This window comes from Micromonas commoda, chromosome 5, assembly GCF_000090985.2.
Source record: "Micromonas commoda chromosome 5, complete sequence".
NCBI classification, from domain to species: Eukaryota; Viridiplantae; Chlorophyta; class Mamiellophyceae; order Mamiellales; family Mamiellaceae; genus Micromonas; species Micromonas commoda.
The window spans coordinates 548,622-573,355 of record NC_013042.1 but is presented as its reverse complement, the minus strand read 5'-3'; the positions used below and the strand labels follow the sequence as shown (position 1 = coordinate 573,355).

Here is a 24,734-nt window from a genome sequence, read left to right as displayed (position 1 = left end):
AATCTAGCCTCAAAATTCTTCCTTCAATAATCGGTCGAATTCTAGTTTCACGCAAAGACGCCCTCGCGGGGGGCGGCGTCGACCCTCCCGAGCGACTCTTTCTTCGCGGACTTTCCCGTCGTCGTCGCGTCCGCTTCCTCCTCCTCGTCTTCCTCCCTCGGTCTCTTCCCGCCGCCGCCGCCGCGCTCCCCCTCGCGTTCGCGCCCCCCCACCGGGGACCCCGATCTGATGCAATCCGCTTCGTCGGTGTCGCCAAAAACGTGTGTGCACATCCTCGCGTACGTCGCCCCCGCCTCGCGCGCCGTCTCCGCCTCCTCCCTCCGTCCCCTCAGCGTGTGCACCCTGCTCTGAGCGAAACACGCGCGGGCCATCAGCGCCACCTCGTTCGGCGCGAGCGGCGACGACGACGACGACGCGCGGTCCGCGCCGGGGTCGACCTCGGATGGCGCCTCTTCGGGGGCGACGTCGGCGGCGGGGACGGCGCCTTCGCCGTCTCTCAGATCTGCGCGTCCGTGAGCGCCGCCCGCGTCGCTCGAGTCGCGATCCCTTTCCAGAGACGCGGACGCGACGACGTCGCACGCCGCGTGGGTCTCGTCTTCGCCCGGAGCCGCGTTCTCGTCGTTTTCCACCCGCCGCCTCGGGGGTAACAATTGGCGGCCGACGGGCTCTGGGGTGCCCGGTGCCCTCGACGGGGCGCCCTCGCCCTCTGCGCCCTCTGCCTCGGGAACGCCCAGCTCGTCCTCGTCCGCCTGCAGCTCCTCGAGCGACTTGGTTCGGATCAGCACGGGCGTCTCGAGCATCCGTTGACCGCCGTTCGCGCTGACGGACGACATCAGCCTCCGCTGCAAACGCCTGTGCTCCTCCGTCTTGTCGCGAATCTCGGCGTCAATCGAAGCGAGTCGAAGGCGCTGGCGATCCAGCCAGGACGCGATCTCGGGAGCCGCCAGTCGACGGCGGAGCTGCGTCACGATGGCGGCGAGTATCATCTCGGCGTCCTTCAGCTTACCGTGCTCCTCCGCGAGCTCGGCGGCTCGAAGTGCGCGTTCGCACAGGCTCGTGGCCGCCTGCTGATGCGCCAAGGCCCTCGCTTCGCGGAGCTGCTGCGTCGCTTCGGTCCTGATCCTGGAGGGGGAGTCGCAGAGCTCCTCGGTGATTTTCGCGCCGGTGTCGACGCAGAGGGCCTCGCAGCGGGACGCCCATCGGACGGTCTTGATCGGCGCGGGATTCGTCGCGACGGCGAGCATGACGCGAGGCGCGCGGCAGTGGCCGACGGCGGCGCGCACGTGCTCGGAAGAGTTTTTTTTCCGGGCTGACGGTGCACCCCGATCTGACGCGACGGAGGTTTGGAGTCGATGTTCCGGATCGCGCAGGGCGGTATCGATCGCGCGCCTGGCCGAGTGGCGCAGAACGGACGAGTTCTCCGAGATCCTCGAAACGTAAGGCAGCTTGCGCGAGGAGTCGCCCGGACGGTGCTCGGCAACCCGACGCGCTTCCTTTCGCGCCCAAAAAAGTGAAATACAGCTCAGCACGTTTTTGAGGCTCCAGGCCTGTGCGTGATCTGCCCGAACCGTTCTGTTTTCGGTTTTTCGAACCGTTCTGGACTGATCTTGCATGATTCATATGGCCGATGTGGTTGTTCATAGAGCTATTTGTTCTTAAGATTCTGTATTTACGAAAATATCCTGTGTGTTTGCATGTGTGTGCAAAAAATTTTCCGAGCGGGGAAAAAACTCGATCGGGGCTCCTGATCTTGCCGGGCCCAGAATCTTGGCACGGGCTATCCCCCGGCCCAGAAATTTGGCCCGCGGCGATATGGGAGCGGCGGGCGCTGCGGCGAGTGCCGGAAAGGCGGGGTGCGGCGCCCTGTGCTCCATGCTGGGAGCCCTGGGACGAACCCTCGCCGACATCTTCTCAGACGCCGAGAAAACGAGCCAGGCGACGCTGGTCCTTTGCCTCCTGCTCGGGTTGGGGAACATCATCGCCAGCATGATCGCCTTCGCGAGCATGCACGGCATCCGGGTGGACCTCGTCGAGCTGTCAGGCGATACCTCGAACGAAGCCTCCTCGGAAAGAATATTGTCATTGGCGCGCAACTTCCTGAGCATGCAGTTCGGGCTCTTCGCCATCTTCGTCAGCTCGATCGTCTGGGGCGTGCTCGTGTTGTTCGACTATTTCAAATTCTCCGTGGGGAAAAGCTTCGTCCTCATGGCCACACTGTACACCGTTCTCCTACTCCTGACGCACGGTGTATGCGTTCAAACCATTCAAGCGACCACTCTGAAAGATCTCGAGGGAAGCTGGCAGTCCTACTGCAACGCCCAGCAGTACGAGCACCTGTGCAGTTTCGACCACGCCGCGGAGACGGCCAAGTACGAAGCGGCGTTCGTGATGGCCTACATGGGCATCGTGGGCCTCGTCCTTTACGTCTTCCTCATGGTCTACTTCTACCGCCAGGACCTCCGCGCGGAAATCACCGACAAGCGCAAGACGACCACCACCACCTCATCCTCGGAGAGGTACAGGGCGGACGACGCTCCGGACACCGAGATGGGAGGAGCGGGAGGAGGAGGTTCGCCGCCCCGCAGCGCCTACGACAACAGCGCTTACGAAGACGAGGCGCCGGCGCGCGCGCCCGCGTCCCCGCGCTTCGAGTCCGCGTACGCCGACAGTCCGGACTCGCCGCCGCCGCCCGCGCGGGTGGAGAACCCGTTCGATAAGCCGGCCGGCGGCGGCGGCGGCGCCGGAGCCTCGCCCGTCGCGAAGAATCCTTTCGAGTGACGGCGACGACGCTCGCGCCTTCTCAGGTGGTATTGCAACCTTCTAGCGGGTATGTATAATAGAGTTAAGTTAATGTACACCGTCTCAACGTACGTCCGTGCCGCGCGTGTCCGCCATCACTTACCGGCCCTGAGCCACGCGCGGAGGTCGGAGAACCTCCCGCGGTAGGTCACCCCGGGGTGCTCGTCGAAAATCTTCGACACGAGCGCCTGCGCGCCGAGCTCGGTGAGCCGCGCCTGCGCCCTCGCGTCGCCCTTCGCGAGCTGCATGACGCACCCGCCGATGCCGTGCGCCACGACTTCGTCCGCGTGCGAGTCCTCCCACTCGTCCTCGAGGTGTTCGAACACTCCCGCGTCCAGAAGCTTCTCCGCGACTCCGGACCTGGGCCCGGCGAGGTGGATCAGCGCCCACAGCGACGCGAGCCCGGACCTCTGCAGGGGCACCACGCCCGGCGCGGTGAGCAGAAGCTCCAGCATCACCGTCGCGGACGTTCCGTCGCGGACGACGTCGAGGTTCGCGAGCATGCGCTGCGCGGCGGGAGCGTGAACCAACGCGCGAATCAGCTGAAGCGCCGAGTGCGGCTGATCCAGCGACTTGTCCGCCATCCACCGCGACAGCGCCTTCGTCGCCTCCTCCAATCCCCCCATCTCGGCGATGAGGTACGGCCGGTTCGACCCGCCGTTCGCCAGCCGGACGAGGCCGTTGAAGCACCGCAGCCTGTGCCTCCAATCCAGGTCGGGCGAGCCGGACATGGTGACCATGGCGCGGATGGCTCGGCGGCGGACGGCGTACGCGTCGGCGTGGGCGGCGCCGACGACGGTGGACGCAAACGCCTCGCGCTGCGCGTCCGTTACCCTCTCCCTCTCCTTCGCCGCCGCCGCCGCCGCCGCCGCCGCCGCCGCCCGGACGTTCGCGCGTTTATCGCTCCACTCGCGGACGAGGACGATCGCCGTCTTCGCGAGGTCGACCAGTTTGGACAAAATCTCGTCGACGACGTTTCCGCTCGGCTTTTTTTCGTCGTTTTCGTCGTCGCCTCCTTCCCGGCGCAGTTCGCTCTCCATCTGCTGAATGGCCACGTTCACGACATGGTAGGCGCCCGCGCCGAAGCCGCCGAGCAAGACGAGGACGAGCAGGACGCGGGTGAGGAGGAGACCGAGGATGGACGCGACGAGCCACCCGACGAAGCGAAACGGCCACGCGACGACGGCGAAGACGGCGCCAAAGACGCCTCTCTTACCTTTGCGGTCGCGAGCGGGTCGAACCTTGACGTACCGCTTGGTGCCCAACATGCGTTCGGTCCTGTTCTCCACGACGTCGCTGTCGTCAGGGGGCTGGACGCGGCCGGTGCCGGGGTATTTCTTGGGCCGGATCGGCTCCACGCCCTTAGCCTTGGGCGAGACGGGATTGACGGATCGCTCGGCGATTTCGCGTAGGCGCCGGCGCTCGCGAAGGTCGGCGACGCCCCGCTCCGGCAACGCGCCCGTCACCCTCATCGCCTTGTCCTCGAGAAGGCGACGTTTGGTGGCGAGCGCCTGCGCGAGCCTCTCGGTGTCCTCGTCCATCGTCGTGTTGCACAGGCCCGTCTTGGGGAGGACAAACGAGGGAAACACGCAGCACTTGCCGGACTTGTCCGTCTGCGCCGCCGCGTAGGAACAACCCCCGTCGCATCCAACCTCCGCGCCGCCGCCGCACACGCCCTTGCAGTCCACCCTCTTATCACCCTTGCAACGCCCGGCGCAATCCCGCACGGCGCCGCTGTCGCACACCTCGTCGCATCCGACGATCCCGGGCCCCGCGCATCGGATCACCTGACGCTTCCCGCAGTGGTTCACCCGTTGGCGATATCCCGCGCCGCACCGAGCGGAGCACGTCGTCCACTCGCCCCACAGCGTCTTCCTGCACCGCTCGCCCCATCGCAGGGACGAACGCGGAAGGGTTGGGGGTACCGCGGGCGGAAGGTCGCCGTAGAGCTCGGGGTACGTGCAAAAGTACACAGCCGGGCGCCACGCGTACGTCAAAAAGGCGGCGAAGGCGTTGGCGGGGGCGCGCCTGATCGGCGTCAACGCCCTGCCCCACTCGTCGACGGTGGGGCCCATCGCCTCGTTGAACGACTCCTTGAACGTGTACATCGCGTCGTCCGCGGCGTCCACCACGGCGTCCTTCGCCCGAACAAGCGGGGGTTCCAAGCCGTCCCAGACGAAATCGAGAAACGGCAGCGCGTACCGAAGCGGCGGGCCGACGACGGTCCACGAGATTCGCAGGCAGTTGGCGACGCCCCTGTTGGTGTATGCCAAGCTGGACTTGAGATTGGCCCACGCCTCGGGAATCATCATCGCCTCCGCGTACTCCGCCGCGAGAGGGGCGGCGAGGTCGATGGCGCCGTCGGTGGCGTACCAAGCGGCGTACTGCGCCGCCTTGGCGGTGCCGGCGACGGCGTCGATGGTCTTGCGGCACGTGAGCCTCGAGAGGTGGTATCCCGCGGTGGAGACTCCGAGAAATCGGTCGACGTTGTGGATGTCCTCGAGGACGCCGTCGCCGAAGAGGACGTTCTTGACGTTGGTCAGGTTGAGCATCTGTTCGTCGCGGAAGGGGGAAGGGGACGCGGTGAGCACCGCGCGTCGACTCGAGGAGCGTCGCCGTCTGGGTGAAAAAAACACAGCTGTGAATTCGTCGGGGCGTCGCCGGGGCGCGAAGGGGGGCTCGGGTTCGAGCGCGCGGGTCGAGCGCGCGGGTTCGGAGGACGCACCGCGCTCTGCTCCGGCGGAGGCGGCGGGGATGCGAAGATGCTGCCGTAGCTCGACGTCGCGATGGCGATGATGGCGTAGGCCTGCAGGATGGCCCACGCCGCGTTGAGCGGGGTGTGCCTGAGGCCGCCCTGGCCGTCGTCCGCGTCGTCACCGCGCCGGCCTCTGCGGCCGAGGCGGGCGACCACCTTCGCGGGCTTCTTACCGATGACCGTCGAGCCCATCGCGGGGTCCTGACGAATGCGTCGATAAGAGGCGGGGCGCGCGTCGGCGGGTGTGAGATCGGGGCGAGAGGTGTTACACTGTAAAACGCGCCTCGTACAAATTAACTCAAGAAACAGACCGTGCTTTTTCATTTTTCAAGCCTGGCGCGGTCACCGGATCGGCACCGCGCTCGAGCCGTGTGGAGGCGAGATCTGGGCGAATCGCCCGCCCCGCCTCCGCGGTCCGATCACACCGCCTCCGAGCGGCCGGTCCCACCGACGAGGACCATGAGCCCCATCAGCGGGCACCACCGCAAGCGGGACGATGTCCACCCCCTCGAGGGCGCCTTCGGCTCCTTCGCCCGGGTCGCGGTCCTCGCGATCGCCGCCTACTTCGCGTACGACATCCGCCTCTTCGCGGTGCGCGAGTACGGCCGGATCATCCACGAGTTCGATCCGTGGTTCAACTTCCGTGCCACGCAGTACCTGGCGGACAACGGGTGGAAGAAGTTCAGCACCTGGTTCGACTACATGAGCTGGTACCCGCTCGGCCGGCCGGTGGGCACCACCATCTACCCCGGGATGCAGGTCACCGCCGTGTCCATCTACAACACGCTCAAGGCGCTCGGATCGAACTACGCCATGTCGCTGAACGACGTCTGCGTCTTCTTCCCCGCGTGGTTCGGCGCGGTGGCCACCATGCTCGTCGCCTTCCTCACCGCGGAGTGCAGCGGAAGCGCCAACTCCGCGGTCATCGCGGCGCTCGTCATGTCCGTCGTCCCCGCGCACACGATGCGTTCCGTCGCGGGCGGGTACGACAACGAGTCCCTGGCGGTGACCGCGATGTGCCTCACGTTCTTCGTGTGGTGCCGGTCGCTGCGCAACGAACGCAGCTGGTGGATCGGATCCCTCGCGGGGCTCGCGTACGTGTACATGGTCGCCGCGTGGGGAGGGTACACCTTCGTCCTCAACATGGTGGGACTCCACGCCGCGACGCTCGTGCTGCTCGGCCAGTACTCCACGTCGCTTCACCGCGCGTACTCGCTCTTCTGGATCATCGGCACCCTCGGCGCGATCCAGTTCCCCGTCGTCGGACTGGCGCCCGTCAAGTCGCTCGAGCAACTCGGCCCGGCGTTCGTCTTCCTCGGCATGCAGGTTCTGGCGTTCGGCGAGAGGCTGGTCAAGTCCAGGGGCGCGGGCGGCGCCGAGGCTTGGAGAATTCGCGTCAACGTCTACGCCGGCGCCGCCGTCGCCGCGTGCGTCGCGATCGCCGCGCTCGCGCCCACCGGCTACTTCGGCCCGCTCTCCGTCCGCGTCAAGGGCCTGTTCAAGATGCACACGCGCACGGGTAACCCGCTGGTGGACTCCGTCGCTGAGCACCAGCCGGGGACGCCGGATGCGTACTGGCGGTACCTCCACTACTCGTATTACGTCGCGCCGCTCGGCTTCGTCGTATCCTCGGCGCACTACGTGAAGACCCGGGACGCGTCCGCGCTGTTCCTGCCGCTCTACGCCGTCACGGCGTACTACTTCGCCAACCGCATGGTCCGTTTGATCATCTTCCTCGGTCCCATCGCCAGTTCTCTCACGGGCGTCGGCGCGGGTTACCTCCTCGACGATTTAATCGATAACGCCAGGTGGGCGCAGAGGTACCTCGTCGTCCGGGACGGGGCGGAAGGGTCCGACGACTCCGAGGACGACTCCAATGACGCAAAGGCCGCCGCCACGAACGGCAAGGAGAAGCCCGCGCCCTTCTCGCCCAATCTCGCCAAGAAGGCGGGCAAGAAGGCTGCGAAATCCAAGAGTGGCTCACAGGGCTCCGTCGCCGACGACTTCAAGGCGAAGATGATCGAGCCCCTGGTCAAGACGTACAACTCCAAGAATGGGCGCGCCACGCGGTCCTTGGTGTGCGTCGTCCTACTCCTGTGGGGCTGCAGCCACGCCCGCCCGTTCTGGGATTACTCCCACATGATGGCCCGCGGTATGTCGCAGCCGTCCGTCATGTTCAAGGGAACCCTGCAGGATGGCAGAACGGTCATGGTGAAGGACTACGTCGAGGCGTACCACTGGCTCCGCGACAACACCCCGGAGGATTCCCGCGTCATGGCGTGGTGGGACTACGGCTATCAGATCGCGGGCATGGCCAACCGCACTTCCATCGCCGACGGTAACACGTGGAATCACGAGCACATCGCCAACCTCGCCAGGGCTCTCACCGCTCCCGAGGAGAAGGCTCACAGGGTCATTCGACACCTCGCGGACTACGTCCTGGTGTGGGCGGGCGGCGGCGCGGACGACCTCGCCAAATCCCCGCACTTATTCCGCATCGGTAAGTCCATCGGCCACGACACCGGCACGGTCGACATGTACGAGATTCAGTCCAAGTTTGGCGTGGACCAGTACGGGCGCCCGACGCCGATGATGGCCAACTCGCTGCTGTACAAGCTGGTCTCCTTCCAGGGCAAGGTTTCCGAGGAGCGATTCAGGGAGGTTTACACGTCCAAGTTCCGCAAAGTTCGCATCTACGAGGTCGTCAACGTGTCGCAAAAGTCCAGGCAGTGGCTCGCGGACCCGGAGAACCGCATGTGCGACGCCCCCGGGTCTTGGTACTGCCCGGGCCAGTACCCCCCCGCGCTGGCCAAGTTCACGGGTATCATCAAGCCGGCGTACCGGATGCCGGCGTTCGCAAAGCAGCAGATCGAGGAGCGCGCCAGGCGCGAGGCGGAGAAGAAGGAGGCGGCGGCGCAGAAGGCGGCGGAGAAGAAGGCTGCGGAGGAGTTGAGGAAGGCGACCGACGGACAGGCGGCTCACGAGGACCTCTAAGTTTCCCAAGTGTTAGACCCGATTTCTTCAAAAAAGTGTTTTGCTTCTGGCTGGAGTAGCGTCTGGCTGTGGGCTCCGACCCGACAAAGTTCGTTAGGAGGGCCCTCGCGATCGCCACACACCGAGGCCGCCCCGCGCGGGACCTCAGACGATCGCGCGTGAAGCTCTAATCGATCGCATCGATGAAGGAGAAGCGTAAGTCGTCCACCGGCGATGCCGCGACCCCCAAGTCCGGCGGCGCAAAGACCCCGAACAAGAAAGTAAAGGCCGCCGCCGACGCCGAGGATGATTCAGCGGACGTTCCGCTGAACGACACGGAGATCGCGTATCTTGCGTGGATGAAGAAGAAAGGGGTGAAGCTGAACGGAGTCTCCATTGGACGGTTCCCCCACACCGGCAGAGGATGCGTCGCCACGCGTGACATCAAGGAGGGCGACGTCCTCGTCGAGGTCCCGGAAGCGGCAATCATAACCGCCGACGGCTCCGTCGCGGGATCGGCGCTCGTCGCCTTCGGCCTCGGCGGCGAGGCGCTGCTCCACGAGTACTCCCCGCGGCTCGAGCGCGAGGCGCTGGTGCTCGCGGTCATGGCGGAGATGTCCCGGGGCGAAGAATCCGAATTCGCGCCGTACCTCGCCGCGCTGCCCACGCTCCGCGCGACGCACTCCCCGCTCGGTTGGAGCGGCGCCGAGCTCTCCGAGCTCGAGGGAACCTCCGCGCTCAACCGCATGACGTCCGCGGAGGACGAGTCGCTCGAGCTCCCGAGCATGACAGCGGATCACTGGAAGCACGTCGCGAGACCGTTCCTGCAGCGGAACCCCGAGTTCGCCCGCATGCCCGGCGCCGGCGCCGACGACGACGATCACGACGACGAAGATGACGACGCCGCCGAGGAGAACGCGAGGAGGATGTACCTCCACGCCACCGCCCTCGTCGCGGGGTTCTCGTTCACGCTCGGCGAGGATGACGATTCGGTCGAAGACGCCGACGCCGCCGCCGCCGCCGACGACGATTCGGATTCCCAGGTGAGCACCGGCGGCGACACCGTCCAGGCCATGGTGCCCTTCTGGGACATGCTCAACCACGTCGAGCCGGAATCTTCGTCGGTTCGCCTCGACCACGACGAGGATGCCAACACGCTGCGAATGATCGCGATCCGCCCCCACGCCAAGGGCGAGGAGGTGTTCAACACCTACGGCGCCGCCGGGGACGCCGAGCTGCTGAGGCGGTACGGCTTCGTCATGCGTCGGAATCCCCACGGCGGCGGTGTCGAGGTGTCCACCGCGGAGTGCCTCGCCGCGGCGGAGTTTGCGAGGTTCGAATCGGACATGCACGAGGACGACGACTCAGAGTCGGATTACTCCGACGAGGACGACGAGGACGACGACTCCGAGGATCGCTTCGACGGTAAGATGCCGCCGATCAGCGACAGCGATGATGATGATGATGATGATGATGATGAGGAGGAGGAGGAGGTCGACTCTGAGGAAGACGAAGAGGACGGGGAAGAGGAGGACGCGGAAGGAGACTCCGACGATGAAGATCTCATGGCAATGGATTTCCGACCCGGCCAGATCGCGCGGGAGGAGACCCTCGAGCGCCTCCGCATGCTCCGACGTTGGGGCATCCTCCGCAACAGCAAGCAGACGTTCGAGGTCTCGCGCACGGGTAAGCCCTCGCTGGCGCTCAGATACGTCGCCAGGGTTCTCTCCATGAACCGTTTCCAGTTCCGTCGGCTGCTGGCCGCGGATGCGTACGAACGGGGCGAGAGGGACGACCAGGAGGGAGCGTACTCTGACGAGGAGGACGAGGACGACGACGGGTTTGGGGATTACAAGCCTCTCACCGTGGAGCAGGTGTGGAACGGCGACACGGTCCTGACAGGTGAGACGCCCGATTCGAGTCGACTTTTGGGGATGACGACCGAGTGATCTCGATACCTTTGTGGGATCTCCGACGAACTGAAAAGTTTGAGTGAGGAGGAACAAAGGAGCGCCGCGAGGCGCAATCTTCTGACGGTCGTCATCGTCCCGACTAAATCCCACCTCCGTTGCCCGCGAGAATCCATCTCCACGCGTTCCGCCGATTGACGCCGATTGACGCTAATCTCATTTACCCATGCGCAGACGAAGGCGACGACGACGTGAGCGAGGACGAGGACGAGGAGCTCCAGGAAAGGGAGGATCAGATGGGCCGCGTCTCCGTCACCCTCATCGCTCTCGCCGAGAGGGCTCTCACCGGCGGGCGATATCCCACCGACTCCCTCCGCGCGGACATGATCAAGCTCAAGCGCCTCGGCGCCGAGGCTCCCGGCGAGCGTGAGCACGCGGGACTCGGCGGCTGGCGCGGCGCGGTGGGCGCGAAGGAGGACTCCAGGCGCGTCGGTGACATCTTGTTCCCCCCCAGCTGGAGGGACGAGGAGCGCAGGGCCATGCACAGGCAGCGCATGGCGCTCGTTGTCCGCATCCGAGAGAAGCGAGCGCTGGTCGCCCTGAAGCGGTGGGCGGCGAATCCGTGCAGGACGGAGGACGACATCCTGCCCCCGCTCCTTCGTGCGGATGCCGAGGAGGATGTCGACGCGACGCTGTGCCGGGTGATCCCGAAGGACGACTAAACCGAGCGGTTGAAACGGTTGAAACGGTTGAAACGGTTGAAACGGTTAAAACGGTTGAAACGCCACCTTAATCACCGACGACGATCGAGCGACGGACCTTAATCACCCTCCCTCCACTCTCGCTCCGCCTCTGCCGGGTCAACCATGTCGCCGAGTGGCCTCCATATCCCCCTGCGCCAACCCCGCGGCTTCCCCTCGGCGCGAGCCTGCCGGACGGGGTCGAAGACTGTCTTGCACCTTCGCAGCGTCACGCCAAATCTCTCCCCGACGGCCGCCCCCGCCGGCTCTGTCCGTAACTCATCGACGTCTTCGTCGCTTTCCTCATCCTCCCCATCCCCCTCTACTTTTCCCTCTTCACCATCCTCCTCCTCCTCCTCCTCCTCCTCCGCCTCGCGTGCGTAGCCCCCCACGGGATATATCGCGTGCGTCCAAGCGGCGTTGAACTCCATGTTAAAAAAAACCGCCGAACCCGGCTCGAGGTCCACCGCAAACGACGCGGCTCCCTTGGCGGCTCGCCACGCCTCGCGCGTCTCCCTCGCCCTGTTCGCCGCGGCGGCGACCCTCGGGTCGGAGTCGCGAAGCGCCGCGCCGCGCGCGCGCTCGCGCGCCACCGCCGCCGCCTTCGCCTCGCTCCTCGCCGCCGCGGTTTTTTTCAACTCGGCAATTTCCCTCCACTCTTCGTCCGCGTGTAACGCGGCGGCGAGCGCCAGCTGTGCGTCCTTGACGTCTTTAGCTCGGACGACGCGTTCGGACCCGTCCACCGCGGGCGCCTCCACCCGCGGCTCGAACACCATCCGCCGCGTCGCGCCGAAGCTGACGCTCACGACGAAGGATCCATCTTCGAGGTCCGTCGCCTTGTCGCCGTGCGCCCCGATGGCGTCGAAACCGTCGCGGTACCGGTTGACGACGGCGTGGTTGCACACCTGTCCGCACCGCCGGTGAACCTCCCGGGAGAGCTCTTTGACGACGGGCGGCGGCGCGCGCGGCGCGGGCTGCTGCGTGTGCGAAGGGTTGTACCTGTACGAGCACCACCAGACGCCCTCGCCCTCGAGCGTTTCGTCGAGGGTTTTATCGAGCGTTTTATCGAGCGCATCGGGCGCCTTTGCCGCGTAGCTCGCAGCGTAAAACGCCTGGTCCCTCGGCACCGGCGATCGTCGTCCCCGCCTGTTTGCGGGCGTGACCAGCGGATGCGTGCGGGGTAAAAAGTCACCCTCCACCTGCGTACGAAGCGATCGAACGCCGTCGTCGGGGTCCCAAAACTTTGGGCAGTACAGCACGGCGCCTCCGGTGCGCGGCTCCCACCTCACGACGCGCGCGCCTTCCACGCGAGGTGGGTTTAGGGTGGTATCATTCGTACCTTTTAAGGTATCTTTCATCGTCGACCACGACTGGAGGATGGCGGCGATCTTACCCCTGCTCCACCGCGCCGCCTCCGCGGCCACGACGTCGCCGAGCGCCGCTCTCGTCGCGTCCCATCCGCCGCACTCGACGATGGCGCGAAGGGCGTCCTCGTGCCCCCACCTGACGGCGATGGCGCAGAGGTTCGCAAAGTTCGTGCGCGTCGACTCCTCCGTTTGAACTGCGTCTCCGTTTGAACCGGAATGAACCGTTTGAAGGAAAACGCGGAGGGCGTCGGCGTGGCCCCACCTCGCCGCCGCCTCCGCCGGGGTCCGCCCGTTGGCGTCCCGCGCGACAAGCGCCGCGTGACTTTCTGGACTTTCTGGAACTCTTCGTATGTGTTCCAGAAGCGCCTCCAAAACGTCGGCGTGGCCCCTCTCGGCCGCCGCGTGAAACGCGTTCCCCCCGTCGCCGCCGCCCCCGCGCCGGATCATCCCCGGATCGGCGCCGCATTCGCGCAACAAGTACGCCGCCGCGCTCGCGTGACCAAACTCCGAGGCGCGGACCAGGGCGGCGGCGACGGCGTCGCGTTCGCCTTCAAACCCATCCGAGTTCAAACGGTCCAGTCGGTGTACGAGCTCGGCGACGCAAGAGACGCGCCCGTGCCCCGCGGCGGCCGACAGCGGCGTGTTCCCCGCCCCCGCGGGTTCCGTCGCGGCGGCGACGAGCGGATGCGAGTCGAGTCGCGATCGCAGCCCGGGGAGGTCGCCGACCCACGCGGCACGCCACACGTCCTGCCCGCCGTCGCTCTCGACGCGCCCGTAGTTCTCGTTGCGCCGCAGCGTCGCGTGCATCACCAACGCGCGACGGTTGAGTTCGTGCGCCAAACTTCCGAAGGTTTCGCTCGCCGGTAAAATTACTCCGTCTTCTTCGTCACGTGGCATCCCCTGGCACAGCTGGCATCCCGCCTCTTCCACCCTCACCATCACGTACAACGCGCGGCTCACCCCCGTTTTCCGCGCCTCCCCCGCCGCGCGTTCGACCCAGAACCCGCGCGTCAACGCCGCCGCCGCGACGTCCGCCTCGGTCAACGCCGCCGCGCCAGCTGTGTTTTCCCCGTCGCCATCCCCGGGCTTGCGCAACCACGCCGCTATCCTCCCCCCCCGCCTCAGCCGCGCGTTCGCCAGGTCGAGCAGCGCGAGTAACATGGCCCGGGGTGTGCACACCGCGTTCGGGCCGTCACCGACGCCCACGGCGGCGGAACGAACCCCGTACGGCAAGTCGGTCACGATCGCGTCAAAACACTCCCCTTCTCCTCCAACCGCGACGGGTCCCCGCCACGGCGTATCCAGTAAACTCGCGCGGCCCAGCGCGCACCGAGCGTCTTCGTCGTCGTCGTCGTTCACGTCGATCCCGTCGCGTCGCATCGCGCCCGCTGCGGCGGCCAACGCGTCGTCGTCGACGTCCGCGCCGACGACGCGGCGTACGCCGAGCTTGAGCGCGGCGAGCAAGACGGCTCCACCGCCGACGCAGGGGTCGCACACGACGTCGCCCGGACGGACCCTCGCGGCGTTCAACGCGAGGAACGCCTGCTGCGGGGGCATGGCGTTGGGAGCCTCCACGGTTTTGAGGGCGGCGCGAGTGTCCAGCCCCCACGCGATGACCTCGCACATCGCGCCCTCGGGATGGAGGTACACGTGCGGCCGGGATGGATCGAGCACGCGTTGTTTTTCCTCGTGGCCGGGTTTTCCCTCGGACGTGGCGACGGCGATGAGCCACGCGCGGTCCGCGGCGACGGCCCTTCCGACGCCCGCGTCCCATAGCTCGGCGCCCACGCGCTCGAGAACTACCCTGGGCACGCCCTTACGCCCCGGAGCGAGCACCTGCGCCGCGCACTTCGCGGCGCGTTCGGGTCCCATGGCGGATGCGACCGCGGAGGGGTCGCCGCTCGCGACGGGCGCGAGCGCCATGCGGGTGAGAGCGCACCGCCGAACCGCCGCGCGCGCGGCGGCGAGGGATGGGAACGTCACACCGGCGGTCAAGACCGTCTCCGGGGCGCCGCCGGACGTCGAAGGGACCGCGTCGCCGATCCACCGAGGCGCGGGGGCGCCCGTCCCGCCGCGAATCTCGGTGACCGCCGCGAGCGCGGAACCGAGCTCGAGCAGCGCCATGCTCCCGAGCTCGGCGCCCACGCGCCCACCCTCCAATACCAACGTCACATCCACGGGACCGTCGCGCTCCGGCGGCGGCATGACGGTCCCGTACCCTCCTCGGACCGGCGCGCGCCTGCTATGCGTCCGCGGTGGCCGGGTGTCGAGTAGATGAATAACGCAGCGAGTCTGGATCGAAATTTTACATCCCCGTCTCCAACACTACGAGTCGTCGCCCCGCGCGACGTTTTCGAGCGCCCCGCTCACCAGCTTCTTCACCTTCACCTCCTCTCTCGCGACCCTGCCGCGGTGCACCGCCTGGATCCTCGTCGCCGCCGAGTGCTCGTCCATCTCCGCGCTCGTCGCGAGCGTCGGTATTCTCACCGCGCCCGAAGCCGTCTCCGGAGTCGCCACCCTGACAACCGGGGGGGGCTCGGGGATGGCCTCGCCCTCGGCGATGTACTCCTCCAGCTCCGCGATGCGCGCATCCTTCGCGTCGGACTCCGCGCGAAGCGTCGCGATCTCCAAGCGCGCCGTCTCCACCTCGCGGACCAGACCGTCGTCGCCGCCCCGGGACCCCGCTCGGCTGCCGAGCTTGCTCGCCAGCCGACCGCTGGAGTGCGCCGACGGCGCCGGAGCCGACGCCTTGGACGTGGACTGCCGCAGCATCTTGGTCTCGCGCCTCAGCTCGTTGATCTCCTTGATGAGCGCCACGTTCTGGTTCATCAGCGCCATGTTGTCCTTCTTGTGCGTCTCGACGTCCTTCGCGAGCTTGCGCTTGAACTGATCGATGGTCTTCTCCAGGTACTCTCGCTGGCGATTGTACTCGCGCTGGATGTCCTTGTCGGGGGGCTTGTCGTCGATCTTCTGCGTCATGTGCTTCGCGTACAGGGACTTGACCTCCTCGGCGAGTCGCTTGGGCGTCTGGACGTGTTTCGTGGCCTCGTGGAGATCCTTCTGGAACGAATGAATTGCAGAGTCCCGGTCCTCAATCGCCTTCTGCTTGCGCTTGACGTCCTGGCCCATCCCGAGGAGCTTGTTGCGAAGGTCCTTGATGGTGAGGTCGAGGTGGGTGTTGCTCTTGTTGTACCTCTCCAGCTCCTTGTCCATCTCAGTGATCTGATTCTTCATATCCGAGATGTCCTGCTCGCGGGGTTCGATAGTCCGCTTGAGCTCCTTGATCTTGAAGTCGAGGACAAACTTGAACTTCTCCAGCTCCTGGTTCTTCTTCTTCAAGTCGTAGATTCGCTTCTCCTTGTCCCCGATCGTCTCGTCCCTGTCCCGGATCTCGCGCTTAAGGCCCGCGACGTCCTTCTCCAGATCTGCGATCGTGGCGTACAGGTTCTTCTTATCGGTGAAGAGACCGGCAATCTCGTCCTTCTGCTCCGCGATGCTCTTCTGCATGGTGGTGAACTTCTTCTTCATGATGCCGTTCTCGCCCTTCAACCTCAGCGACACGTCGCGCTGTTCCTTGAGCCTTAATTCGTACTTTTCCTTGAGCTCGTCAATCTCGAGGTCGGCGTCCTCCTCGAGCTGGTTCTCGCGCTCATTCGCAGCCGCGCGGGCCTCCTCCAGCTGCAGCCGAAGAGTCTCCGAGTGCATCTGCTCTTCCTGAAGTTTACCGGCAAACTCCTCGGTGAGATCCGCCACGAGGCGATCATGCGACTCGGCGAGTGCGGTGTTCTGCTCGTCCCATCCGCGGTTGAGCTCCTCCTTCTCCTCCACGAGCGCTTGGTACCGCTCGATCTCGTTCAGGATCTTGTTCTGGAACGAAGACTCGGTTGCGGCCGTGGCCTGCGCGTGCTTGTTCTCGGTGGTTTTCATCTGGTCCGCGAAATCCATCTCGAGCTCGTTCTTCTCCTGGAGCAGCGCGTCGTACTTGGACCGCTCGCCTTCGAGTTCGCCCTGGAACTTGTCGGTGAGATCCTTGATCTTCTCGTTCATGTTTAGGTCCTTAAGGCGAAGCTGGTACTCGCCCTGAAGGGTGAGCTCGTTGACCTGAACCTCGAGCTCGTGCATCCTGCTGCGAATATCCTCGAGGTCAGCCTTCGTCATGAGCACCTCCTGAGCAAACACCATCCCCTCGCCAGCCTTCGTCGCGCCCTCCATCGCGCGCTCCTTGACGTCAAAGACGGACAACACCCCGTCCTCGCCGACGCAGAAGAGCAGGGTATCGTCGAAGTTGACCCGCATCCCCGTCACTGGACCCGTGTGGCACCGAAGCTCCTTGAACTCCTTGCCCTCGCCAGCGATCCGGCCGCCGTCCAACTCGTACGCCCTCACAGCCCCCGTGGACGTCGCGGCGAAGAGCCGTCTGCCGCCGTTGGTGAGCCGGACGCGCGTGAAGGTTTGGGTTTGGGTTTGGCCGCCATCACCGCCGGTCCCCGTGAGGGCGAACTCCTCGTTGAGCATGAGGTCCTCGCCGTCGAGCTGCTTGAGCGTCGCGTCCGAGCCGACGGCGAAGACGTAAGTATCGTCGGGAGCGATCGCGACGGAGGCGTACTCGTTGGACTTGATGACGTTCTCCTTCTCGCGCTGGAACGTGGACAGGGACCACTCGTACACGGCGCCGTCCAGGCCGGTAGATAACAGGCGCTTATCGTCGGCGGAGAAGGCGATGCCGGTCACCTTGCCGCCGTGGCCGCGGCAGTTGCCCACGTTCTCGCACGTGTACATGTTATACACCTGGATCACGGGCCCGTTCACGGCGGCGAAATACTTGCCGCCGTTGCTGAAGGAGCACTCGCGGCAGCCCTTGATGCTGAACTCGCGGTACGGCCTGATGTCGTCCATGAGCAGGTTACACAGCCGGAGCTTGTCGCTGAACCCCACCAGAACGTGCAGCCCGCTGGGGTGGAACGCGACGCTGTGCGCCTCCTCCGCGAAGTACTTGCAAATCTCGTCAGCCTTGTCCAAGTAATTCCACACGCGCACGGACTTATCGCTCGAGCACGTCACCGCCAGCGGCTTACGCACGCACAGATCCACGCCCGTCACGCCCTGCGTGTGGTGCCCCTGCGTGAACAGTTGGCACTCGATGTCCTCGCTCTTCACGACGTCGACGTTGGACATGTCAACCTCGTACATCTGGTTATCGTCGGTGGAGCACAGCAAAGTCTCGTCCGTCGGGGATAGCGCGAGCGCCGTCACCCTCGCGCCGGGCGACTGCTTGATCACGAAGTGCTTCACGCGCTTGTAGAGCTCCTTCTCGTCCGTCTTTTCGTAGACGCTCACGGTCCCGTCCGCGCCGCCGCACACAAACCCGCCGGCGCCGTAGGGAATCACGCAGTCGACACCCTTCCAGTCGCTCAAAGCCGGTATCGTCGCCTTGACCTCGTTGAGCTCGACGACCAGCAACTCCCCGCCGTCCGTCGCCAGGATGCACCGCTCGCGGCGCTCGGCTCCCTCCTCCCCGCCGTCCGTCACCTCGGCGTCGTCGGGAAGCCAACAGTGCGCCGTGTAATTCTTAATCGCGCCCGACTTGGCGGGCGGGAGCTTAACATCCGGAAGCGCCCTGACCCCGGATTCCGCGCACTTGAACGTGCGGAAGAGGCCCTCGCCCGCGCACGACGCCAGACCGGGGTCGTGCGCGGCGAATCTCACCTGGCGAACGGCGCCCGCGTCCGATCCGAGCGGCTTGGCAGGCACGCACGCGAGCTGCTTGCACCGCTCCCAGTTCCACAGCGTCACGTTCCATTCGGGGGCGCCGCCCTGCGCGATGACCCACTTGCCGTCGGGGGAGAAGGCGACGCTCACGTACTCCTGCGTTGGTGTGTGGGTGTGTGGGTGAGAGGTCGGGGGTTGGATGAGAGGTCGGGGGGTGGATGAGAGGTCGGCCGGGCTCTGCGCCCTAATTTGGACGATCGGGATGGTTTTTCTGGGTCTCGGATGCGCACCTTGGACCCGACGTCGGTGGACGCGAGCACGCGCTTCCTGGGCGAGCCCGTCGTCGTGGTGAGATCGTAAACGGTGATGACACCCCTCTCCGCGCGTTCCGCGACGGCCACGTAGCTCTTGCACTGGCTGAAGGCGACGGCGGTGATGGCCTCGGTGTCCGCCTGGCCCGGGATGAACCTCTGCGTCTTCGTCTCCACGTGGTACAGCACCAGCTGGTGGCCGGCGACGTACGCCACGGTGGTCTCGTCGACGTAGGTGACGTTGTCCGCGACATCGCCCTTGGCGCCGAAGACGTGCCTGGGGATTCACGCGGGGGAAGGGACGGGTTCGACGGTGAGATCGGGAGGAATTGAGAGGCTGGGTCGGGAATTCCCAAAACGAGACATGACGCGGGGCGCACCTCGGGGCGATCGTCGCTGTCGCCATGACGACCGGTGTCGCCCTCTCCTTCGCTGCGCTTAGATAAGGCGGGTGACGGTCGTCGCCACTCCTGAACCGCGCGCCGTCGACCGGCCGAGCGTCGATATGACCCGGCGCCGCGGGTCGCGCTGGTTTTTGGGAAGGAAGGGAGCAAAAGGAGCGTCACGTGCGAGTTCACAGAGCTTGACGTGTGCGTTTTGTTTGTTGATAAACGTATTTATGTTTAAAATTCATATTTGTGGTTTTAAAGGGTGCGGTGCGCGGTCACATTTTTGTGACTCGAATTTTCACCCTCTCGCTGCGTGCTTTGCTTTTGGTTTGCTCGAAGCCCCTCGAAAACTCGGGGGGCTTGGCTTAATCGTCGTGGGCGTGATCGAGCTGCTTCAGCTCAGCCTTGAGCTGTTCCATCTTCATCCCCATCGCTCGTTGCGTCGCCGCCCTCTCCTCCGGGTCCATCTCCTCGCACAGCTTGTAGTACATGCCTGCGGGAACAGGAGGAGAGTCGCGTAAGTCAAACGGATGATGCCGTGTGGTTTGTTTACTCGTACGCGTGAGGTCTCGTCGGGTGGCTACGATATGACGCTTCGAACGTACCCAGCGTCTTCTCCGTCACCTCCTTGGCGTACTCCGCCTCCTCGTTGAAGTAGGTGGTGCCCACAGCCTCCATCGCGGCCTCGATCTCCTCGCGGGCCTCCGCGAAATTGTCGTTGATCTCATCCATGCGCTTCTTCGTCTCAGCGGGGGATAGGCCCGCGCGAGCCGCGGCGGAGGAGGCGAACCCGCGCCCGTGGATCTTGTGGAACGCGTTGACCCAGTGCTGGTCCAGCTGCGAGGGTTTGGTCTGCGCGGAGACGCCCGCGCGCGCGTGAGGCAGGCCGCCGCCGCCGGTCACCTCGGACGCGGCGTAGGGGGTGATGTTGATGACCTTGATGCCCTTGGAGGGTGCCGCGGCGCCCCCGCGCGCGGACGGCGCGTGCGAGACAAAGTCGGATACCACGCGCGCGGCGGCGCGACGGGCGATGGAACTGCGCATGTGTCGGTGTGCGCTGTTAGGTGCCCGCGGATGTTGTGATCGACGTGGACGGAAATTTCCAGCTGTTTGAGGCCGCGAAGCGTCGGCGCTGACCGCAAGCTTATCCGCATCACTCGCCGAGACGCGAAGCCCCGGCGGCATGTCGTTCGCGGCCTCCCTGGCGCGCCCCCTCGGCGCGCGCTCTCTCCGCTCGACGCGCTCGGACTCCCCGACCCATCATCGCTCCCACCGTCGCGCCGCACGCATCCGCGCCGCCGAAGCCGAGCCCGCGCCCACCGAGACCAAGGGGCGGTTCCGGCGACGCGACCCGGACGCGGCGCCCAAACCCGCCCCTCTGGGATCGGGCCCCGACGCGAACGCGCCGCCCTCGGGTATCAAGGTCATCCCGGTGGAGCAACGCAGCAGGGACGCCTTCCAGGGCGTGGCGAAGGTGGACGGCGAGGCCGAGGATCCCGCGCTCAGGAGCGCCAAGCTCGCGGCTGGGGATGCGCTCGCCATCCTTGCCTTCGCGGCGATCGGGCGCGGGAACCACGGCGAGGGGATGTTCTTCGGGGACGTGCTCGGGACCGCGCTGCCGTTTCTGATTGGATGGTTCGCCACCGCGCCCCTCACGGGGACGTTCGGCGAGGACGCGAGGGTGAGCGCCCGACGTCGCCGCTCGTTCGCTCATCTCATCGCCCCTCACTAGTCGTGCCCTCACTCACTCGCCCCCAGTCGCGTCTCCTCCGCATCGCTGACCTCCGACACCCCGTTCCCTTCCCGATACGACCGATCGCAGAGTACCAAGACGAGTAACGCCGCGTTCGCCGCGGCGAAAGGTGTGATCGCGGGGGTTCCCGCCGGCCTGGTGCTTCGGTCCATCGGCAAAGGCGCGGTCCCGCCGGTGCCCTTTGCGATTGTCGCCATGGTGGCCAACGGGGTCCTGCTGGTGGGCTGGCGGACGTGGTTCGCCGGGCGAGGCGCGGGGGGCGCCGGGGCGGGCGGGAATAAGAAGGGGAACCCGCTGGAGTTTATGAGCCTGCTCATGTCCCTCACCAAGCGCTGGTGAGGAGGACGCGCTAGCTAGTCCCCGATGTAAACCGAGTACCAGAAGTTTTAACCACCCGAGTCAGTCCGTGGATGGGCACCCTCTCTGCTGTTTGCACTCCCGAGGCCATCGCGTGACTGGTTCCCGTACGAAAGAGCGCTCAAAATTGCTTTTCCCGTGTTGTGAGTCATAGCTCCGAGAGGTTGCGCATCACACGGCCGAGGCACGCAGGTGCGAGGGCAGCGACTGACGTGAGAAGCCCGGGTGACCTTACCCGATCGGTGCGGATCGAGGCGCGACACGTCGCCTCCCGATCCGCCCTCGGAACCCGCCGGAGTTCCGCGTTTCCGGCATCGAAGGACGACGCTTTATTCGAACTGGATATTTGCGCGTCGTCTTGCTTTTCGAACGAGAGGGCGGAAGGACCGCGGGTCCGTCGAGCGTGAGCGATGAAGAGGTCCGCCGCGCTCCAGATTTTGGGCGTCTCGGATGATCTGGATGCCAACGCCCTGCGCCAGGCGTACAGGTAAGGGTCGCGTGCCGCCCCGTACCCGCCTTTCCGCTCGGATCTGGAGCACCGCTGTGTGCGACTAAAACTTCTTCGCCACGAACCGAGCGACGCCCCGGTCTCGCGCCCGCCTCCTCGGCCCGATTCGCGCTGAACGCCGCCCGTCCCTCGTTCAACCATCGCAGGAAACTCGCGCTGAAGCATCACCCCGACAAAAACCCGGGAGATCCCGACGCCGAGCAGAAGTTCAAGGAGGTGGTCAGCGCGTACGAGTGCCTGACGCGCGAGGACGACGAGGATGCGGTGGCGGACATCTTCGAATCCGCAGACGACATGAGGGATTTCGCCGCGTCCTTCTTCGAATCGTTCTTCTTCGGAGGCGGGTTCAGGGGCGGACAAACCTTTACGTTCGCGGAGGGCCGGTTCCCACGGCCGGACAATCGACGCGACGCCAACGGGGGCAAGAAGGGTGGAGGATCTAAGCGGGACGACGACGACGAGTCCGACGAGTACAGCGACGACGACGACTACGACGACGACTACTACGACGACGACTACAGCGACGACGACTACGCGGATCTCCACGACTTCTTCAGCCAACCGCCGCCGGGGTGGCAGCCGCCGCCGGGGTTCAAGCCACCGGGACGGGGCGGCGGCGGGAGGGGCGGATGGTTTGGCGAGAAACCGCCACGTCGATCGTCCCGAGGCGAAGGGTCCGGAAGCGTCGACGACGACGAGCTCTTCGAGAGGCTCGAGCGGATGCGCAAGGAGGCTGCGAGGTACGCCGCGGAGCTCGCGAGGAAGGATGACGAGGCGCGCAGGGCGAAGCAGCCGCTGGAGAAGCTCCAGCGACCCACGCTGGTGTCGAGGACGGACACGAGCATAACGCTGAACCTCCACCGCAGCAAGAACACCAACCAGACCTTACCCAAGGACCGGTGCTGGGAGCTGTCGCTGACGAAGGAGCGCGAGCGCGACTACTCGGTGTTCACCTCGGTCAAGGGCAAGACGGTGGTGACGGTGTCGGACCTGATCCCGGGCACCCGGTACTGCTTCAAGGCGCGAGTGGGGCGGGTGGAGCCCGACGGCGACGTCTCCGAGTGGGGACCCTACTCCGTCGAGTCGGCGTACGCCACCTCGGGCAAGGCCCCGCCCGAACATCACGGCAGGGCGTCGCACGGCGCCAAGGCGGACGCGGACAAGGGCGCCGCCGCGGAAAATGGCGACGTCGCCGAGGCTATCCACGGGACGATGAGCAAAAAGGCCAAGAAACGCGCGGCGAAGGAGAGAGCCGCCGCGGAGGAAGCCGAGGCGGCCGCTAAGGGCGCGTCCGCCGCGCAGCAGGCCGCCGCGGAGACCAGCGCCGCCGCGGACAGGCAGGCTGCGCTGCGCAGAGCCGCGGAGGCTGCGGCGGAACGGGAGATGGCCGAGATGGAGGAGATTCGACGAAAGATGGAGTCGAAAAAGGCCAAGGACAAAACCGCCGACGCCGCGAGTTCGCAGGCGCAGGAACTCGCGGGCCACCAACCGGCGGGCAACACCGAGGGCCTGTCCAAAAAGGCTTTGCAGCGCAAGAAAAAGAAGGAGAAGCTCGCGGCTGAGACGGCGCAGCGTTTGGAGCGCGAAGCCGCCTCCGCCCCCGCCGTCACCGACGAGGAATTAGCCAGGCGACTGCAGGCGGAGGAGGGCGGCTACAAGTACCAGCCGGGTACGTTCGAGAGCGACGAGGCGCTGGCGAGGAGGCTGCAGGCGGAGGAGGACAAGTACAAGACGCACGCCCCTCCCTCGCACCATCATCACCACCACCACCACCAGCAGCAGCACCACCAGCCCGAGCATCAGCAGAACCCGGCAAACACGCAGGGTCGGCAGCAGCAGATCGCCGCCGCGCATCAATACGCGGCGCAGCGACAGCAGCAGCAGCAGTCGGCGTTCGCCGCCGCGCCCAACGCCGCCGCGGTGCCCCCGCTTCCTCGGGGCGCCCCGCCCCCGCCGCCGCCGCATCCGCCTCCTCCACCCCCGGGGGGACCGCCGCCGCCCGCGAACAGGGTCCCGACGCCCAAGGCGCCCGGCGCCCCGCCGCTGCCCCCGGGTCCCCGCCCCGGGACGAACTCGAGGGGAGCGGCGCCGCCGCCGCCGATGCCGCCGCCCGGCGCGCCCCCGGGTGGGATGCGACAAAACCCGTACGCGGCCGCCGCGCAAAACCCTTACGAGTTTGCCGCCACCGCCGCCGGCGCTTACTCCTCTGGCGACTCACGCGCTGACAGCTGGCAGCAGGAGCGGCAGCCGGACGACGGCGGCAACCCCTACTACTCCGGCAACTCTCACACCTGGCAGCAGCATCAGCAGCAGCATCAGCAGCAGCATCATCGCGACGAGCGTTGGCGAACCCCCGACCCGTGGGCCGCGATCAACGGCGGCGGCTTTGAGCTCCCCTCTGACGACGATTTCGTCGGCGCCGTCCGCGACCACGCCGACGAGCGCCCGACGCAGCGCATCCAGCGCGGCGGCTCCAACAACGGTTCCTCGCACTCGGGGTACCCCGTCGGCTCACCCGGCGGGTCCGCGTACGGGTCCGCGCCCCGCGAGGGCGGCGCGTGGTCCAACGGCGTCGGCGGCGCGTGGTCCAACGACGAAACAGAAACGGGGTGGACGGATTCCGCGCACGGATACGGGGCGGACTCCATGACAGACTCCAGGACGAACTCCAGGATTGAATCGGCGGCGCACGGCTACTCGCAGCAGCAGCTCCAGCAGCACCAGCAGCATCATCAGCATCATCAGCATCAGTACTCCTATGCGCCCGGTTCTTCCCCGCCGGTTGGGTCCCACGGGACCTCCCTCGCGGGGATGGATTCGTACGGCGGCATCTTCGGCACGTCCCCGGGATCTGCGCACGGTTCCTACGGCGGCGGCGGCGGGATGTGGTCCACACTCGAGCCGTCCAAGCCTCCGGCGGTGGGCGGGGCGTCGCAGCACGCCGCCGCCGCCGCGCACCCGCCCGTCGTCAAAAGAGGCGGGCTCGGCGGGGTGAGCCTGGAGGGGGACATGGACGGCTTGAACCTCGGCGGCGGGCTCTTCCCCCCCGGGGGTTCGACGTTTTCGTTTCTCGAGGACAACGGCGGGAGCTGATCGGGTGCTGACGCGCGCGAACGAACGGCGGACTGATCCATCGCGACGAGCACGACACGCGCGGGCTGCG

General features: G+C 66.3%; 10 protein-coding genes across 10 annotated transcripts; 5 read left to right on the top strand and 5 right to left on the bottom strand.

The window, feature by feature from the left end:
• Positions 1-47: 47 nt before the first annotated feature.
• On the bottom strand, positions 48-1,613 carry MICPUN_58538 (hypothetical protein; the record flags this gene model as incomplete). The annotated part of the gene is made up of 1 exon (XM_002502059.1): positions 48-1,613. One exon carries the CDS (start codon positions 1,611-1,613, stop codon positions 48-50), a length of 1,566 nt encoding a protein of 521 aa, XP_002502105.1.
• Positions 1,614-2,163: 550 nt separating this feature from the next.
• MICPUN_108250 (predicted protein) lies at positions 2,164-2,864 on the top strand. Its single transcript, XM_002502441.1, has one exon. The coding sequence runs from the start codon at positions 2,206-2,208 to the stop codon at positions 2,776-2,778; it is 573 nt and encodes a 190-aa protein (XP_002502487.1). The 5' UTR covers positions 2,164-2,205; the 3' UTR covers positions 2,779-2,864.
• A 30-nt stretch (positions 2,865-2,894) lies between these two features.
• MICPUN_100485 (predicted protein) lies at positions 2,895-5,746 on the bottom strand (the record flags this gene model as incomplete). Its single annotated transcript, XM_002502058.1, has 2 exons — positions 2,895-5,351; positions 5,525-5,746. 2 exons carry the CDS (start codon positions 5,744-5,746, stop codon positions 2,895-2,897), a joined length of 2,679 nt encoding a protein of 892 aa, XP_002502104.1.
• Positions 5,747-6,013: 267 nt separating this feature from the next.
• On the top strand, positions 6,014-8,595 carry MICPUN_94195 (glycosyltransferase family 66 protein; the record flags this gene model as incomplete). Its single annotated transcript, XM_002502440.1, has 1 exon — positions 6,014-8,595. One exon carries the CDS (start codon positions 6,014-6,016, stop codon positions 8,546-8,548), a length of 2,535 nt encoding a protein of 844 aa, XP_002502486.1. The 3' UTR covers positions 8,549-8,595.
• Positions 8,596-8,730: 135 nt separating this feature from the next.
• MICPUN_58534 (set domain protein) lies at positions 8,731-11,159 on the top strand (the record flags this gene model as incomplete). Its single annotated transcript, XM_002502439.1, has 2 exons — positions 8,731-10,429; positions 10,672-11,159. 2 exons carry the CDS (start codon positions 8,731-8,733, stop codon positions 11,157-11,159), a joined length of 2,187 nt encoding a protein of 728 aa, XP_002502485.1.
• Positions 11,160-11,257: 98 nt separating this feature from the next.
• On the bottom strand, positions 11,258-14,749 carry MICPUN_58533 (predicted protein; the record flags this gene model as incomplete). Its single annotated transcript, XM_002502057.1, has 1 exon — positions 11,258-14,749. The coding sequence occupies one exon, from the start codon at positions 14,747-14,749 to the stop codon at positions 11,258-11,260; it is 3,492 nt and encodes a 1,163-aa protein (XP_002502103.1).
• A 620-nt stretch (positions 14,750-15,369) lies between these two features.
• On the bottom strand, positions 15,370-18,717 carry MICPUN_81929 (predicted protein; the record flags this gene model as incomplete). The annotated part of the gene is made up of 2 exons (XM_002502056.1): positions 15,370-18,409; positions 18,544-18,717. Coding segments are annotated over 2 exons (3,214 nt in total), but the record flags the coding sequence as incomplete, so codon positions are not given.
• Positions 18,718-19,318: 601 nt separating this feature from the next.
• On the bottom strand, positions 19,319-19,997 carry MICPUN_58531 (predicted protein; the record flags this gene model as incomplete). Its single annotated transcript, XM_002502055.1, has 2 exons — positions 19,319-19,446; positions 19,559-19,997. 2 exons carry the CDS (start codon positions 19,995-19,997, stop codon positions 19,319-19,321), a joined length of 567 nt encoding a protein of 188 aa, XP_002502101.1.
• A 122-nt stretch (positions 19,998-20,119) lies between these two features.
• MICPUN_58530 (predicted protein) lies at positions 20,120-21,093 on the top strand. The gene is made up of 2 exons (XM_002502438.1): positions 20,120-20,634; positions 20,776-21,093. The coding sequence occupies exons 1-2, from the start codon at positions 20,137-20,139 to the stop codon at positions 21,043-21,045; spliced, it is 768 nt and encodes a 255-aa protein (XP_002502484.1). The 5' UTR covers positions 20,120-20,136; the 3' UTR covers positions 21,046-21,093.
• A 380-nt stretch (positions 21,094-21,473) lies between these two features.
• On the top strand, positions 21,474-24,664 carry MICPUN_100480 (predicted protein; the record flags this gene model as incomplete). The annotated part of the gene is made up of 2 exons (XM_002502437.1): positions 21,474-21,550; positions 21,718-24,664. 2 exons carry the CDS (start codon positions 21,474-21,476, stop codon positions 24,662-24,664), a joined length of 3,024 nt encoding a protein of 1,007 aa, XP_002502483.1.
• Positions 24,665-24,734: the final 70 nt, after the last annotated feature.

Bases quoted from the DNA above. Each gene is read 5' to 3' on its own strand.
- MICPUN_108250 (XM_002502441.1), top strand. From the start codon at position 2,206: ATGGCCACACTGTACACCGTTCTCCTACTCCTGACGCACGGTGTATGC.
- MICPUN_58530 (XM_002502438.1), top strand. From the start codon at position 20,137: ATGTCGTTCGCGGCCTCCCTGGCGCGCCCCCTCGGCGCGCGCTCTCTC. The intron at 20,635-20,775 runs GTGAGCGCCCGA...GACCGATCGCAG, and splicing joins CGTTCGGCGAGGACGCGAGG to AGTACCAAGACGAGTAACGC.